The sequence below is a fragment of the Camelus dromedarius genome, chromosome 15 (genome assembly GCF_036321535.1).
Source record: "Camelus dromedarius isolate mCamDro1 chromosome 15, mCamDro1.pat, whole genome shotgun sequence".
Lineage (NCBI taxonomy): Eukaryota > Metazoa > Chordata > Mammalia > Artiodactyla > Camelidae > Camelus > Camelus dromedarius.
The window spans coordinates 48,601,147-48,619,871 of NC_087450.1; the positions used below are offsets into that span (position 1 = coordinate 48,601,147).

An 18,725-nucleotide genomic window follows, 5' to 3' on the forward strand; every position below is an offset into this window, starting at 1 on the left:
GCTGGACTGTGTTTAGGCGCCAGGGGAAAAACCTAATGAATGGTGACACTAGGAAAAATGGACTAATCAGGTAAGTATTTTGTTTCTTTTCTGTATCTGCCATATGAGTGCTGTGTGCACCTGGGGGACAGAGCAGGGCATGAGAAATGCCACTGGGCACTTGAGGTCCTCCCACAGGGAAATTCTGTGTTATGGTGAGGCAGTCTCAAATGTCCTCCAGAGGAAATTCACCAAGCTCCAAGATCCAGCTTGCCTAAATTCATTCCATTTAAATACATATGCTGGTGAAGCTTGGGAATGATTAAATGTAGGCTGTGTCTCCTAATACGTAATGCCATCATCACCATCATCACCATCATCTCTCAGCACCACTGACATAATTTTTATCGCCATCTCAATTTCCCTTAGAGTCTTAGAAGCCCAGGGTTGATGTACTCAGTCATCAGTTCTGTTTGTCAGTCCACCGGTATGAAGTTGCCTGAGGGCAGGAGCTCAACTTGGTAATCTTAGTGTACTTACCAGGCACCAGTGGGCACTCAACACGTATTTACAATGAATGAGTGAATGCACGCACAAATGAATATGTCATGCCGCCATTATTTGTGCAAGGCGCCTCTTTTGTTTCATTTAATTTTAATTATGTTCCTTTTGAACTCCAGTTCCCATTCCCCTTCGTGCATAGGCCCTCCCTCCGGTGTCTATAACGGATGTCCTCCCGATTCAGAGAGGAAATCCTTCTCTCTCTTTGCTTTATACTGTCGTGTTATTCTGTGCAAAACTGGTTGATGATCTCTGACTGCGGCCGAGTGTTTCTCAGTAACCTTACACCGCATCTCATGTTTCTGTTCTCCAGTCGTGGGCATCTTGGTTGTGTCCCCTGCTGTCACAAACGATGTGGACATCCTCACAAATGTCTTCTTGGGGACCTATGAGAGGGCTTCTCTGGGACATCAGATCAGGGATGGGATGAATGGGAATCACCGTCTATGTGTATGGTTAATTTCAGTAACTTTTACCAGATTCTCTCCTGAAAGGCACCAGCCATGCATGACTATTTCTGTTTCCAACAGTAGTTTTGCCTACTTTCTAATTTTGCTTATCAGATGATTACAATAATGATTACTGAGTCTGAGCACCTATTATTAGCCTTTTGGATCCCCTCTGAGTTGCCTCTTCTTATCCTTTATCTGTTTTGTATTGGGCTTCTTATCTTGTCTAGATGATGTACAGAAATCCTTCATATACCCAGATAATAATTCCTTATTAATATCTCCCAGGCTGCTTCCATTATTGCCTTCACACAGAGTGGCCTTTGAGGTACAGGAATCTTTTTCTGTTTAGTTTTTTTCTCTCACGATTTATGTAGTTTGGGTTTTGTTTAATAAAGCCTTTCCCACTATAAGGTAAATGACTGTCCAATCTGAGGTAAACATGTATTACACGTTTCTTCTGTTAATGCTATTGCCTTTCACAATCTGTTTTTTTTTAATCCACATGTATATTTGAAGTTGGTATGTCACAGAGACAGGTAAAAGGAATAGATCAATAGTCAACTTTTGAGAAGAATTAGCTCATTATTATATACATATGTATATATACTTTAAAATTTTAATTTTTTTCAGGACTTTTTTTGGGGGGGCATAATTAGGCTTATTTATTTATCTATTTATTTATGTTAATGGAGGTACTGGGGATTGAACCCAGGACCTTGTGCATGCTAAGCACGTACTCTACCACTGAGCTATACCCTCCCTCCTCATTATTATATTTTAAGAAAATAAATTCCAAGCATATTAAAGACCTAATTGTTTTCCTTTTGGTAGAAATTCTGTCTTCTGCTGTTAGTTGTTCCATTTGTTGTCTTTTTTTTCTTAAATAGCCCATGTTGTCTTTAGACACCTCACTTTTCCCCAGGAGCTCACTTCTTCCACTCTTGGGATCATCAGCTGTCTTGGCTGGTAGTGCCATCAGGATGGAGGAGCAAACCTTAGATCCCAGATTGTTCCACTCGGGGATGTGGAAACTCTGGTGTTGCTATTTAGACTCCATCATTTTTGTACCCTTTCTAGTGCTCCCTGTTGCTCGCAGAATTCCCTAGTGCTCCCTTCCAGGGTGTCTGCCTCTGTGGTAATGGGCGTAGGATGGTTGGGGAGATGGAAACAGCTGCATTTCCACCCTGGTAGAAAGCAAGCCACAAATTAGCATGCTGGGGCTACCCTGGGGCTCCGAGTGGAATACCAGCTGTCTCCCACTTGATCCCTGGCCTGCCCCACTGTAGGCCGCTGCCCAGACTTACCCATCACTCTTCTGTCTCCCCAGAAACCTCACACACATTTTGCTTAATGTTTGAGCATCTCTCTTAAATACACAAGCTTCTTTTTTCCCTTCTGGCTTCTTCACAGTTGGTTGGGGAGGGTGCCAGCAGCCTGTCCTTGTTGGCCATGATGTGGAGGACTGGAAGCCTGTCAGAAATTTGTCATATTGGGCATCCAGTTTTGGAGATTTGTGCATGTCAAGTATAATTGTGGAATGCTTGATGAGCTTTTACTGTATTAAGTTATTTTATTCAGATTGCAACTGTCATCTTTAAAGTTAAAAAGAAACCTTCCAATATTTAGTGTTACTTGTTGGACGCATAATCATAACAAAGGTTTTGCTGAAAATAATAATGTGAAATTGAAAAGTAATCTCTATGAAATTCTATGTGCTCATAATTAATCATTAATCTTCCAACATCTTTGTAAGAACAGTAGGGTCTCTGTATTATTTCACAAAGGAAGAAACCAGTGTAAAATCTCAAATCACACAGTCTGAATCACAGCAGGTATTGGTGACACTTCCTGAGGCACAGCTGGGGAGGTCTCTGTTAAAAGACTTGTGCTTCAGTGACTACGGGCCGCAGGTTCTCCTGGATGGGTTCTGTAGCCATCCTGGCTCTATTTTTCAAGCTGATGGAAGCTATATTCAACGTTCAGCTTTCAGCAGAAAGGAGTAACCCACCACCTATATCATCCCCACTTAAGATGTCGGGGGGACAGAGTCTAGGTATGGAAACCCAGAGACATGGTTCCCAGACCTGGGCACATGTCCACCTGAATGCATAATTTGGGGCCAGTTTCTTATCATTTCTGGGCATCAGTTTTCCAAAATGTGAATGAGGAAGCTGACTTGATACATCTCCCTCTTCATGCAGCTTTAAAGAGCTTGGGGTTTGTGATTCGGGGTAGGGACTCAAGCAGACCCTATATTCCATCCAGAAGCACTGAATTTACTTTCCTTCCAGAACAGGAAGTCTCAGTGTCAAAGATTTGAAAGTGCCTTTAGAGACAACCTAGACAGGTGCCAAGGCTGGGATTCCTTTTGCAGTTGTGTGAGTCTAGCAAGGCATTAGGAGTAGATATCTTTTCCAGCATATTCCTAGGTTTTCCATGGAAGGGGAAGGGAGAGCCTGTTTGCTCCAAGTTTTTGCTGTCTTCAGTGTAAGCCTGCCCCAACTTCTGCCTTCAGCGCTTGTAGCCACCCTATGGTTTCCAGAAGCTGCTTTTGCAAACGTGCAGCCTGACACGGGGCCATGACCAACGAAGGTGCTTCTGGACTATCGGTTTGTGATGTGCTCATTGATCCCGTTTTTGCTGCCATAATCTGTTATTATCTAATTCTATCTAAATACTTGAGCCAGTTTTCATATTTGAAATCCAGGCAGATTTAAAATGACCTTTTAAAGTCCCCCAGTTGTGGAATGAGTTCAAACAGGGTAGGAGGAGATGGGATGATATCCAGCGCGGGATGGATGGACGAGAAGAGTGGCGGTGCTGAGCAGAAGGCCTGCCCCAGGCAGCGAGCCTCTCATGTTGGTGGACCAGCAGGAAATAAGTGGAGATCTTGGCATCTCAGCTTTTTGGGTTATCCCTGAGCCCCTGCTGTGGCCCCAGTGACTGGTCCTTATCTGGAGGCAGCAGAGAGGTAAAGGAGATCTTTAAAACTGCGCAGCGGACGGCCACTCCATAGGCGTATCCGTTTTGACAAAATGCAACGTAGATTTGTGCTAAGAACTCAGGCAGCAGAGACTGCAGCCTCCTCCCTGCTCATGCTGGAAGACTTTTTCTCCCAGTAATGAGAGTGCCGGGTGAGCAGGCGTTCCCCGCCAGCGCTGGCAGCAGGACAGCTTGTGCCCGGGATGGATTTTTCTTCATTGATTCTAATCTTCTTCCTGACTGTCTGTCTTGGCTGCTTTGACATATTGAACACCGAATAGTCCCTGAGTAATTCTTAAACATTTGGGGATCGTTTTTATTTTTACAAGACAGTAGAATCCAATGGAGTGATTTATACATGTGCTAGAAGAAAACGAAGGGGAAAAAAAAAAACCCAACAACAACAACAAAGTGGTTTCATTCTGGGAATAAACACAGACTCAGTGACGATTAAGAACAACACCAAACAAAAGGTTCACGCCCAGTCTGCAATAATTTCATAATTTCTTAAGGATGCACAGAATCATGTAGCGATGCACAGTAAGGCATAAAGGGCTTTCACAGCTCCGGCTTCAGCCATGATTGATGAGAAAATGCTACTGGAGGGAGAAAAGGAAAATGAATATTTATTAATGGAATACAGTGTTGGGGGTGCTTAAAATCTAAGGAGATCCATCATTTCGTATTCAAGGTTGGATGCATTCAGAACAGAAAGTTCAGGATGAGGACCCCACAGCTGAACAGTAGACCAGAAAAATTCACAGGCGCTGCCGTCATCCAGACCACGGGGGACTTCCTGGAGATGTTATTCCCATTTCAGCCTCCATTTGCATCAGCTGAACAGGGCAATGTTACATGAGTTATCACTCCAGAAATGCTATGACAACAGTTGCCTTCACATTTTAGAACACCCAGAGCTATGTGGCCTGGTCATTCACCCGGAAATTAATATATCATATCTTCGTATTTTCTCTGTATACGGTAGTTATAGTCTCTGTGCTGGCAGCTTGGGAATTATTAGCAAGATTTTTTTTCTACCATGACTTCATCTGTTGTCCTTTGCGCCTTTTAAGTGCAGTTTAGCCAACCAATAGCACCTTTTCAAATCCCCCTGCATATTCTCTCCCCTTCCCTATCCTTGCTCTATTTAGGTTGGTGAGTTAGTTAAGACTCAGAAAAGACTGTTTCCTCTTGGTGAAATGTTACTCATCTGACCTTAACATCCTAAAAAAAATTGAAGTTGGAAATCCAAGGAAGGCATTGTGGATCTCTTCTGTGATGGTATTATTTCTCCATGTAAGCAGCTTGTTCAGACAATTAACAGTAGTGATACCGTGGCTTGTTGTTTTGACAGGGAAGGAGAAATTGACTGATGGCATTTAACTGCCTAATTTAACTTAAGGTATTGAAGTTGTAATGGAAGTTTCAGTGTGTAGACTTCAGCTAATGGGTAGCCCCCAAGCACATCACCCCTACCCACATAACCATAGGTACACAATGTCTTCAACTTCCCTGGCTTCCTTGGGATCTACAGTGCTTTACTGTAGAATGTGGTAGTGATGGCTTATTGGTCTCATAAATCCACCTACACTAAGATTTTGAAATCACTGTCCTGATAGATGGTCTGGGTCTTTAGACTGTCACTCCTGTTATTTCTGGATATGAGTATTTCTAGGTAGCAAATCTTGGACTCCAGGGGCTGGCTATTACTGGTTTGTTGTATATGTTATGCCAGAAGAAAATTTGCTATTCTGTTAGACAGTATGTTTCAATTTACTTTAAACCATTGATTCTACCAAATCCTCAGCAATAGAGGTGGATGGATTATCTGTTGGCCATCTCTGGAAGAAGACCAAGAGGGTATGGATTGTATTGTTACTTCTTTTATATCATGCACATTTCCCACCTCCCAGTACAGACTGGGTGGTTTGGTCCCTAGGAAAGGGCTGGATCTAAAGCAGGTATCCAGCAAATATTTAATGGGCTAGTTAATTTATAAGTTTTTTATTTGGATGAAAAGCAATATTGGAGTTTTATTCTGTCTGGAGAGGAGGATTCAGATCTACTGATAATTATGCAGCAGTGGCCAAAAGGTATGTGTTCAGGGAGGCTGCACATCTCAAAGGATAGAGTTTAAAAAGCCTCTGAGTTGAACAAAAAGATGAATGATCTCTGGAGGGATTTTTCTGGCTTGGCTACAAATAGAGCCAGTGAGGAAGAATGATGAGAGATGAAGCTAGAAAGGGGTAGTTAAAGGCAAGACCCAGAATATCTTGGTATTTTCTGGTTAAAGACTTTTAGCTAGGTCCTGTAAGCAATGAAGCATTAAGGACTTAAGAGGCCAAATTAAATAGATAATGCCTGATCTGATTTGGATTTTAGAAAGCTTACTTTAATGTTGTAGATGGAATGGAAGGTGGCAATAGTGGAGGAAGGAGGAAATGATAGAACAGTATTTCCATAAGCTAAGACAGTAGGTATGTGTTATGACTTAGTTGTGTCTCCTGAAAATTCTTCTGTAGAAGCCCTAACTCCTGGTACCTCAGAATGTGACTGAATTTGGAGATAGATCCTTTAGGTAGGTAATTAAGTTTAAATGAAGCTGTTTGGGTGGGTTTCGGTCCAATCTGACTGGTGTCTTTATAAGAAGAAGAGTTTAGGACACAAGAGACACTGGGGATGTTCATGTCGAGAGAAAAGGCCATGTGAGGACACAGCGGGAAGGCGACCGTCTGTAAGTTAGGGAGAGAGGCCTCAGTGGAAACCAAACCTACCGACACTTTGATCTTGGACGTCCAGCCTCCAGAACAGTGAGAAAATACATTTCTGCTGGTTTAAGTCCCCCAGTCTGTGGCATTTTGTTACAGCAGCCCTATTCTCCAGAGAAACAGCACCAACAGGATATGTCTGTCTGTCTGTCTGTTTATCTATTTATTTATTGTAAGGAGTTGGCTCACACAATGATGGAGGCTAAGAAGACCTTGTAGTTGTCAAGCTGGAGGCCCAGGAGAGTGGATGACGTAGGTCTCAGTCCAAAAGCCAACAGGCTGGAGACCCAGGAAGAGCCAGTGTTTTAGTTCAAGGTCAAAGGCAGGGAAAGGCTGATGTCCCAGCTTTGGCAGTCAGGTAGAAGTTTCCTCTTACTTCAGAAAGGGCCAGACTTGTGTGCCTGACTGCTGGGCTCATCCTCCTCTCTCTTGTTCCCCTGCACCCTATTGTGCTCACTTTCTGCCCTGCCATGCCCTGCTCTCAAGAGACACAAGCCATCTCCCCCAGCAAGCGGCCCCAGCCTGCCGTGGAGGAGGGCGGCACACGGCTCCTCTTTGCCCAGCTCTTGGATCACCTTACCACCCCGACCAAGGGGTCCACGCGCGCCACGGGCTGTGACCTGTAAAGTGCCTGTGATTACATGGTGCCACCTACGCAGAAGGCCCTTGTGAAGACCAGCATTCAGATAGCTTTCCCTTCTGGGTGCCTTGGAGGAGCAGCTCCATGTTCAGGCCTGGCTGCAAAACACTTCATGGATGTAGGAGCTGGTGTCATAGATGAAGATTACAGAGGAAATGTTGGTGTTGCACTATTTAATTTTGGCAAAGAAAAGTTTAAATTCGAAAAGGGCAATTGAATTGCATGGCTCATTTATGAAAAGGATCTTTTACCCAGAAATAGAGGAAGTTCAAGTTTTAGATGAGAAGGAAAGGGGTTCAGGAGGCTTTGGTTCTACTGGGAAGAATTAAAGTTTATGCCAAGAACAGAAAATGAGAAAATGTACTTTTTCACTGAAAATAAAAACTTTGCTTAAAGTGAAAAAAAGGGGGGGGGGCAGCCTTTCTGTTCTTTTCAGGCCTTCAACTGATTGGGTGAGGGCCACCCACATTAGGGGGTGCAGTCCACTTTACTCAGTCTGCTGATGCAAACGTTAATCTCATCCAGAAACACTCTCACAGACACACCTAGAATAATGTCTGGACGAATATCTGGGCACCCCGTGGCCCAGTCATGTTGATACACAGAATCAGTCATCACAGCAACCCTAGCAAACTACTGTATGTAGCAGTAGCCCATGGAATGCATTAGAGGAGATGGATTTGAGAAATATTTTAAGTGGTATTATAAGGATTTGGTGACTGATCAGGTGCAATGAATAAAGAAGAGTGATTAAGTCAATAATATCTTCAGTATTCCTACACCAGATGATTGAGTGGGGGATGTGCAGGGGAGACACAGTGCATGTGCACATACACACACACACACACACACACACACAACACGGAGCAACTTCTATTAGATGTGTATAAAAGTTAAGGGGGAAATTGAGATTTAATCACTTACCCAGAGTTCACAATTTTTTGTAGCTATTAGGAGCGAAGCTGTTCAACAGGATCTTTGTAAACTAATAATACAGGTAAAAGTGATGCATTGAACTCATGAGACAGACCTTGAGGTCTTTAATAAGAACCTTTTAACTTATTTTGCATAGATACTATTTTTTTGTTCTGTATTTTTTCTCCCCCGGCCCACATTGGATCAGAAGCACTGCATTAGAGGGGAGTGCGAGTGTATGTATGTGCTTTGATTTGCATGCAGGAGGGAGTTCCAGTCCGGTAGATTAACCATATGTAAAACTGACTGTCAAAGCCTAGGTTTGAGGGAAGAAAGAGCAAATCTATAGGAAATGGTACATGAACTTAAAGGCACAAAGATTTGGCACCATTTTGACCAGGAACAAGCAGACACACACTGAGTGGTCTAGAAGTCATGGGCATTTGGTGTCTGAGTCATCAGTGAAAGGTTACATGTGATGGCCAGGTCTACTATCTAATTAGGTGGAAAAATAATAGGTAGGTTTTGGAACCAATCAATATATAAAAGAGGTTTGCGGTGAAACTCAATTGTGATGGTACAGCCATGGGCAGGGGAGTGAAAATGTTGACGGGAGTCCCCTTGTGATGGGGCAAAGGGACCAGAGTGGGGGCAGCAGGATAGGAGGGAGACTTGCACTCATCCTGGAGCCCCAGACCTCCACGAGCAGCAGCTGCCTCCTGCTGCACCTGCCAGGTGAGATGCTCATCTGCACAGTGTCTGCTCTCAGTGGTGCTGCCACCATCAATTGCTTTTCTCTCCGCAGTTTCCCAGCCCACCCTGATGGGGCTTGGCTGGTGGAGGTTGGGAGTTGATGAACTTCAACAAGTAGGAAATTATGGGGGAAATAAAGCACATCCTTTCCTAAAAGGTTTTACCTTTCCTTGTTATTTCAAAACCTGTAACTTTACACTCAGTCCAGTTGCTCTTCAGGTGGTCTCTTGGGTGAAATGAATTGGTTGGCAAAAGGGTGCCCACCTGTCTATTGAGAGATTAATGGCTTAGTTTTGAGAAGCCAGTGGCATTCTGCTGTGCAAGGGACTGCTCCCTCTTTGATCTTTAATCTGTTAGTACAATTGCAAGTGAAAACTCACAAAGAATTGCATTGCAAGCCATTTTGGGGTAGAACTTACATGTGATCCAGGGAGGCTGGTTCTGCATAAGCTGCTGACAGCCTTTTGCAAAATAAATTTATCGTTGATTAAAGACCTATATGTGTTGGGAGTGGGTGGGAGCAGGTAGAGAGGGTAGAGGAGTGGTGAGCAGATAAAAATCCAGGGTGAATCATTTGGCTGTTTAATGGAAAAGGTGATAGCAATATTTGTAAGAGTTTGTCTCCACAACACACATGCATGGAAGTGTTTACCACATGAGTGAGCGTGGAAGCAGATTGTGCCCTAGTCGAAATTTCAGATGACTGCAGCCTTCGCTGACCTTGACTGCAGCCTCATGAGAGACCTTGGGATGGAAGATCTGGCTCCACCATACCTGGATTCCTGACCCTGTGAGATAATAGTTTGTGTTAAGCTGCTAAGTTACGGGGTAGCTTGTTACACGGCAGTAGACAACTAATATACCACCTAAGATTTTTGGATAAGCATAATTTAAGCAAGGGGCTATGTCCATTACAGCAAAGAGATTTCTGTTGAAACTAGGAATATTCATTTTCAAATTATTGTCCCCATCTCCACCCCCACCTCCACCAGCCCAGGATTGCACACGGCCCTGGATAAATTGCTATACCGCATCATAGTTTACTCAGGTTGAAGAAGTAAAGTGATGGTCAAAGTTATTGATTTCAAAGACTCCTTAAGAAATTAGCCCCAATCATTACAGTGAATGGTACCCAAAGCTGATAAAGAACCAGTTAAGCCATACTTTTCAGCCCATTTAGGAAATCAGGTTAAATAAACCATTAATATGAATGAGCCCTGCAATGATAGAAAAAAAATACAAATTAAAGCATAACAGCTTCTTTTTAAAGAACCTCTCTTTTTTGTTTGTTTGTGTTTTTTGTTGTTGCTGTTCCCACATCCAAATATGACAAATACTTCCTGGCACTTTTCCTGCTTGGGGCTTAGGATGGTCAGTGACCCTGAGGCCGTGGTAATAGTCACACTGTTTATTTATTACTCTTTAGACTCAGATGGCAGTCCCAGGCCTTGGAGCTCTGGACAAATTTGTATGAGCATCTGGCCAGAAAATGACTCTCCTGCTACCATGAAGCTAGCTGGCTCAGGCACCTGCTTTTTTTTTTTTTTTTGAGTATGAATGATGCTCTTTTTCTTTCTTGGGGGCGAGGAGACTGACATCCTACTTAGTTTAGAAAACGTAGTCTAGAACCATGCCGTCCTATAGAAATGTCCAAGCCACAAATCCTAGCCCCATATGTAATTTTAAATTTTCTAGTGGCTACATTAAAAAGCTAAAAAGAAACAGTTGAATTTAATGTGAATAATATATTTTATTTAGCCCAATATATCCAGTGTTTTATCACTTCAACATGCAATTGGCATAGAAAATCATTTATGAGATAGTTCACATTCTTCTTCCTTTTTCATTCTAAATCTCGCAGTAAGATGTGTGTACTTACAACACGTCTTCGTTCACACTACCCACATCACAAGTGCTCAGTAGTCACACGTGCTTGATGGCTAATGTACTGGGCGAGGCTGGTCGTGAACCTGTGCAGAGCAGCCCCTGCCTCTCAGACTGCCTGGGACCCACCTTCACGCCGCTCTGCAGTCTCCTAGTGAACTCCCGCGTTCTTTCTGCCCCACGGTCTCCCTGCTCTGCGCCCTCCTCCTTGGCCAGCTCTTTCAGTTTTCCAGCTTTCTCGTGCTGTATGACCCGCCTACACTTGAGGACGATGATTCAACAGCAGGTTCTTCGGCTGCTCCTCTGAAGCTCTCTTTTGAAACAGGAAACATAATAGGATATACATTATGGCAACATTCAAACTGTTCATCAATTATCCATTACATCTGCCATCTCCCTTCTCCCAATGGAGGTAACTATGTTATTACCAAAAAAGAAAAAAAAATCTTATTTTAATTATAATCCAATCAGAAGATGCATCCATTATGTAGAATGCTTTGGCATGTTCTAAGAATTTAATTTTTGCACAAATAGTGGAGCAAATGCTGCAGAGAGGAAGGGGCTGGTTCGTTCGTTTCCTTATTAATTCAGTCATTCAAAAAATACATACAGAGTACTAGCTATGTGGAGGCATTGTGTTTGATGGGGGACACAAAGTTATACAGATCGTGGCCCCTGCTCTTAGGAAACTCACGGCCGAAAAGTAGAGCTGAGCCCTGAGCAGATGCCCAGCATGGCCACCTGCCTCCACAAGGGTTCTAACTAGGGTGATGGGGAGACATCTTGGAGGAGGCGAAATCGTGCTAAGTATGGAAGGCGTGGGTCGGCTTTTGATGTGTCACCGTGGATGAGAAGGGAGAGGCGTGGAGAGAATTTCAGAGACTGGCATGATAATATGACACAGAGAGGTAAAACCATACATTGAAAATATGTGCAGGGATGTATCTTTCTGACAGGCTGAAATGGAGAGGGCTGCGAGGACCCTGTGTGCAGTCAGGGTGCACAACTAGGTCAGGCCAGATCCTGGGGGGGCTTTCGTGCTGGGCCCGGAGACTGGATCTCCTTTTCTTGGCTGGGTGGAGCCAAGGAGGCTTCTAAGCGGAGCTGTAAGAGGATCGGAGCTGTGCCTCTCGAGGGTGGACCTGAAATGCGCATGCGTTTGTGCCCAGGACTCTAGGGGGAGGAGGTGGCGGGGGAGGGCTCTGAACACTTTGTCTCTCGTGGGAACAAACAATATTAAAGTAATGGATTTATGCATTTTTTGACCTTTAAAAAATGGTATTTTCAGCAAACTTCCTCCTCCCCACCTCGCCCTCGTTAAATATTTCATCTCAACTGGAAAATACCCACAACAATAATTTTTTTTATGGTTTTAGCCTTTCAGTAATAAACCAAAACAAACAGTGGGGAGCTTAAAAGGCCTTTCAGCTGAGAAAGATGAAAGCAGATGCCTCTGGTTTAGATTATTGTTAGAAAGCACTAGAGTTTTTTCTGGAAATCCTGTGAGGAAAAGGGAGCAGGAGGGAGAGCTGGTGTCGTGGCCGGCCTATCCCTGGCCTGACAGTGGGGCAGTGCTTCTTGCTCGGCCAGCGTCTGTACGTGCGTGCGTCCAAGAATCGCATTCTCTGAAGTGGGATCCTCCTTCCCCTCCCGGCGGCTAGAACCCTCTTGTCTTCCAAGCTGTAGGGAAAGCCGCAGGGAGGGAGACAGAGAAATGGGTACATTTTGTCACAACACTATTGGGGAAGCAGCGATGCCTTCATGCCGTAATGAAGCCTAGAAGGCATGGTTTCTTAATGCAGCCCTTTTCTTGGACTGTTGACTTAAGCCCGTTTGTCACTCTAACTTTGAGTTGTCCAGAGCTTCCATTTTTTAGCAACAAGCAAACAGGCACTCCCTGTCTACTTAGACTGTTCCTTCCCACCAGCCTTTGTTCAATCCATTCCTTCCACCTAAAAAAGCCTGCCATTCATCTATTCAGACATTTGTTCAGCCAACACTTAATGAGAACCTGCTGTGTACCAGAACCCAAGGATTCAGAGACAAATAAAATGATAGTTTTATTTCGAAAGTGCACGGGCAAGTACACAGGTGCTAAAATACCTTGTGGCAAGTGCCATGATTGGTGTTGTCTTCAAGGCTATGTGGACACCCAGCCTGTGGGGTCAGGAAGTCTTCCCAGAAGGCAGGGTGTCTTCTTAGTTAATGACTTAGGAGCTAACGCCTTCCAAGACCTATCCACATTCAGCACATCTCCCTTGACCTTGTGTCTTCTTGTTCTGAGCATTGCCACTTGTCCCTCATGTGCATTTTTTTTTTTTTTTTGGATTCCACATATCAGTGACATCATGGGGTATTTGTTTCTCTCTCTCTCTCTGACGTATTTCACTTAGCATAGTGCCTCCAAAGTCGATTTGTATTGTTGCAAATGATAAGATTTCCTCCTTTATCATGGCTGCATAATATTCCCCCCCGTGTGTGTGTGTGTGTGTGTGTGTGTGTGTGTGTGTGTGTACACATAACACTTTTTCTTTATATTCATTCATCAATCAGTGGACACTTAGGTTGTTGCCATGTCTTGGCTGCTGTAAATAATTGTGCAATGAACATGGGAGTGCTTATAACTTTTTAAGTTGGTGTTTTCTGTTTTCTTCAGATAAATACCCAGGAGTGGAATTAATGGATCACACAGTAGTTCTATTTTTATTTTTTTGAAGAACATCTATGCTGTTTTCTTTAGGGGCCATGCCAATCAACATTCCCATCAGCAGTGCACAGGAATTCCCTTCTCTCCACATCCTCACCAACACTTGTTATTTCTTGTATTTTTGATAACAGCCATTCTAACAGGGTGAGGTGACATTGTGGTTTGAATATGCATTCCCATGATAATTAGTGATGTTGAGCACCTTTTCGTGTACCTGTTGGCCATATGTATGTCTTCTTTGGAAAATGTCTATTCAGATTCTCTGCCCATTTTAAAATTAGATTGTTTTTTTGCTGTTGAGTTGTATGAGTTCTTTGTGTATTTTGGATATTAATCCCTAATCAGGTATGTGATTTGCAAATATGTTCTCCCATTCAGTAGGTTGCCTTTTCATCTTGTTAATGGTTTCCTTTGCTGTGCAGAGACATTTTTTAGTTTGATGTAGACCCATTTGCTCATTTTTGCTTTTGTTGCCTTTGCTTTTAGTGACAAATCCAAAAAATCTTCACCAAGATGGATGTCAAGGAGCTTACCACCCATGTTTTCTTCTAGGAGTTTTTTGTTGTCATGTTTATTTATTTTTGTTCTTATGTTTACTTTTTTTGACTGTTACCTGTCTCTTTTATTGGAATAAACAATGTAATGGGCTTATGTATATTTTGATTTTTTAAAAGAGTAATTTCAACAAACTTCCTTATCCCCCAAGTCCTTGTTAAATATTCTATATCAACTAGATAGCATATGATATCATTTGGGGGAGGGGTGTCCATTAAGACTGGGGAGGTTATATAAGCCCATTCCTTTATACATCTGTTTAATAATCACATTTTAAACACCTATATGTTTTATGGTACTTAACGTGTGAACAAACAAATACAGTCCTTCCCTCATAAAGCTTATATGATAGTAGTAGTATAAGCCAATAGGTAAAAATATAAAAAACAAACGAGCAAACAAAACTTGGTAAGAAGCACTATGAACCAAAATAATGAAAAACAAAGCTTTTGGGAAGGTGGGCCTGTGATCTTTCTTCTCTCATACTGTGCTTGTTTTCATACATATATATGTTGGCTGCCTCCATGGTCCACAGGGAAAATTTGGTGCTGAGGGATGCAGTGCACAGGCTTCTAGATGTGGCTCTGGGCCACACAGGGGGCTGTGTTGAGACTGAGTAGCAAGCTTGGATCTGCTCCTAGGAGGCTTGCTGGGTTGATGTCAACTCTCAAGGTGTCCTGAAGCAGGCACCTAGGTGTCCAGAGCCCATGGAGGTCCCCCCTGCCCGGGGCCATCTCACTTCCTCAGAGCCCTGCACCCTTTCCTGCAGGGTATCCTGCAACATCCCCATGATCCTCCTGTGCTTTTCTTATAAACATAGCATCCCATGAGCAGAGTTTGGGGCCATTAGAGACTCCAGCCAAAAAAAAAAAATGAGGGCTGACAGCTTTATTTTCGGACAAAGAGGTAAAAACTAAAAGGAAAACTTTGTGCTTTAAAAGGAAGTAAATTTAGGTGCTGGGGAGAGGAAGACTTAATGTAGGATGAGAAAGCAACACCCAGCCACCCCCATAATGACCAGAGCCTGGTTTCAAATAGACTTCTCTCTTTCTCTGAGTGACGAATAGAAACGGCCAGGCAGGCTACCTTGAACAGTGAGGAATATTTGCCATTTGCTTGGGGTAGTTGGTAAAAGAACCACCAGAATAACTCATCATATTAATCCAGTTTATGATCTTCTGCATCTGGTGGAAGACTATTTTTTTTTCGGTCTTATTGAGGTATAACTGACATGTAACATTGTACTTAAGGGCACAGGATAATGATTTGATATATGTAGAGACTGTGAAATGATCACCACAATAAATGTAGTTAACATCCATCACCTCACCTAGTGACACCTTTTGTGTATGTGTTGAGAACTTTTAAGATCTATTTTTTTTAGAAACATACAAATATACAGAATAGTATTGTTAATTGTAGTCACCAAGCTGTACATTATACCCCCACAACTTATTTATCTTATAACTGAAAGTTTGTGCTTTTTTAGTTTGTTCCTTTTGACCACCTTATCCTTTTGAAATCTGTTTGAAGAAAGGCTTTAAATGCCCCTTGTTCTTTTTTTTTTTTTTTAATACAACTCAAAAGCTTTAGCAGTAAGCTGTGAAGGTTGAGGAAATTCCAGAATTTGGAGAGATGTCACACAGTTGGAGGCTGCAAAGAGCAAGACATTGTGTGCAGTGACATGCTCAGCGTCCCTGCATCACTCTCAGGACCCCAGCTAGGGTCCACCTGGACTGGGCCCAGATGGAGTGGCGCGACCAGCTGGCCCAGCAGTCAGCCTTTCTTGTGTGTTAGATATGAGATGTGTGCAGCGAACCATCCAACAACCAACCAACATGCTTTAATTGGCGCCTGCTGGGTGCCCTGCCCATGCAAGATTACCACGGGGTTCGACAGCCCAAACGAGTGAAGGGGACACCACACTCTCGCAGGCATTGTACCCCAGAGGGCTTGCTGGTGGCCGAGCACCTGCAGCTGGCCTTAGTGGTTCTTAGAGATAAGAATTTCTAGAGGTTCTTGTAGGGATGGCTTCTTGGATCCCACCTTGGGAGATTCTGGTTTATTGGGTCTGTGTTGGGATCTAGACACCTGAACTTTTGGCAAGCACACTGGGACGGTCTGCTGTATGGAGCTGACACAAGTTTGAGACGCCCTCCTTCATGCAGCTCAGGTCAATCTTTTTTTTTTTCCAATCTTCTAGGAACTTTACTTTTTTAAACCACTTTATTGAGATATGACTGATACATAAAAGGCTGTACATATTTATTGTCTACAACTTGATGAGTTTGGGGATAAGTATACAACTGTGAAACCAATAGCACTATCAAGGCCAGAAATATAACCATCACCTCCTGAAGCCTCCTTCTACCCCCTTTATTATAATTACGATTATTATTTTGTGGTAGGAATGTTTAACGTAAGATCTACCCTCTTCGCAGATTTTAAGTGTACAGTACAGTTTTGTTAGAGGTAGGCGCAGTGCTGTATAGTAGCTCTCCAGAAGTTCTTTGTCATACGTAACTGAAACTTTACATTCTGCAATCTTCATCTCCACATTTCCTCCTCCTCCCAGCCCCTGGCAAGCACCATTTTATTCTCTGCTTCTGTGAGTTTGATTATTTTAGATTCCACATACAACTGAGACCATACAGTAGTTTTTCTTCTGTGTCTGGCTTATTTCACTCACCCTAATGCCCTCCAGGTCCATCCCTGTTGTCACAAATGGTACGACTTCCTTCTTTTTGAAGACAACCTCATCTTTGATGGGAGTAAATGCTACAGAGTCCCAGGAGCAGAGCTTCTGGAGCCAGCTTTTTACAGAGTCCAGCCTTTTCTGGGCCTGCTGACCTACTCTGGTCCTAATTCCTCCATCTGTGACCACCCTGAGATGCTCAAAGTCAGTGTTGGCAAAGGGAGGCCTCAGAAAGTGTCCCCTCCTTTGATACAGAAAGGAGACCAAAGGGGGGCTTACTGAAATACTGCATTATTACAGTTATTACCAATATTTAAAATTACGATCACTTATTGAGAGCTACAGTAGGCCATGTGCTGTTATAAGCTCTCTGCTTCTTTACTGTATTTAATTCCAACAACTAATCTTTGAGGTCTGTACTGTCATTACCCCCATTTTAAAGATGAGGAGACTGAGGGAGAAAGAGTTTACGAAACTTGCCTGGGGTCACACAGCTGGTAAATAAATAGTTCGTGACTACGGAAACCCTGTGTGGAGGCCTATGACAGCATGAAGATGACGTGGGACTGGAACAAGAGGGTGGTTTCTACTTCTGGGCTTCAGTCTTCTCACCTATAAAATAGGGAATTTGGATTATATGACTCTAAGCAGGGCCGGCTGAGTGGGTGTGTGGCCTCTCTGGTCAAATAGGGCCCTGATCAGAAGGGCCCTTGGGCTTGGTTTCATGCTCTGCTGTTGCCATCTTGAAATTGCTCATAAATTTTTGAACAAGAAACCCCATGTTCTCATTTTTCATTGGACCCTGCAAAATATAAAGCTGATCTCGTTGTTATACTGTTTTTTTTTTTTTTTTCTCACCTCCCTTATAGATCCTTAACAATTCCCTGTGCATCCCTGGCTGTGGAACTGCCTTCTGCAGAGGTGATGGACCAGTGGGCTGACCTGAGCTTAATGGTGAGTGGAGTTTCTGGGCTGGTACTGAGTCCCCACAGTGTGTCTGCAGAGGCTGATGGTGGACGGCTTGTGAAACAGGGCACGTGGAGAGCTCTTCATGAGTAAGGGTGGTGTCCCATGGGAACTGAGACTGGCTCTTGGTAACAGCCATGGCCCCAGCCAACCACAGGTACTGTGAGTGTTATCACTAAGTGGCTCATCTACAGGGCATTAGCAATCCCTCCATGTGGAAGATGGATGAGGACTTGGAGAAACTGAGGTTTAAGAATTCAGTTCTCCCAGAGAGGTGTTTTGGGCCTTTGTTGACCACCGCTCACTCCTTCTTTGGCCCTGAGCCCCACCCCCGCTTACTCACCAGAAGCCCCACTCCCATCACCCTGGAGTCCCAGGAGTTTATCCCCGTGTGTGTTGCCTCTCCAAAACACTGGTGTCTTCCTGACCAGTGTTACTAAACGCACAGTGCACAAACTTCATTACGCTTGCTGCTGGAAAGGTTTGGCTCAGGAACAAGGGAAGGAAATGTTTATTGAGTTCTTATCATGTGACCTCCTTACTCTCTTCCCCTGCTCTTCTAAGTAAAGTTCTAGGCTTGCTTACCTTCTAAGGAAAAAAAAAATTAAAGGGGTGCTTACCAAGGTTAATGACTTAGATTCCTATCAGCACCTAAACAAAAAATTCAAACACAGACAATCCATCCAAAATGTAGGATAAAAGGTTCATTCTTCACACCTTGACACTTACAGGCAGAACAAAGATAAGCCACGAGGGAAGTGTCTGCATGTGCCTGTGTGTAAGTGTGTGTGTGTCTGTGTGTCTGTGTGTGTGTGTGTCTGTGCATGTGTGTGGACTAGGAAGGCAAAGAAACGTATGGCAAATTCTC

At 43.4% G+C, this 18,725-nt stretch overlaps 1 protein-coding gene and 1 pseudogene across 1 annotated transcript in view; both read left to right on the forward strand.

Moving 5' to 3' along the window:
- The window catches only part of LOC105095726 (uncharacterized), a 433,324-nt gene that overhangs the window by 396,091 nt on the left and 18,508 nt on the right, over positions 1-18,725 (forward strand). Inside the window, exon 6 of the mRNA XM_064494705.1 lies at positions 17,761-17,845. Within this exon, the coding sequence (XP_064350775.1) occupies positions 17,761-17,832 (72 nt within the window). The 3' untranslated portion in view covers positions 17,833-17,845. The remainder of the gene's footprint in view (positions 1-17,760; positions 17,846-18,725) is intronic.
- LOC105095725 (deoxyuridine 5'-triphosphate nucleotidohydrolase, mitochondrial-like) lies at positions 6,939-7,785 on the forward strand (annotated as a pseudogene).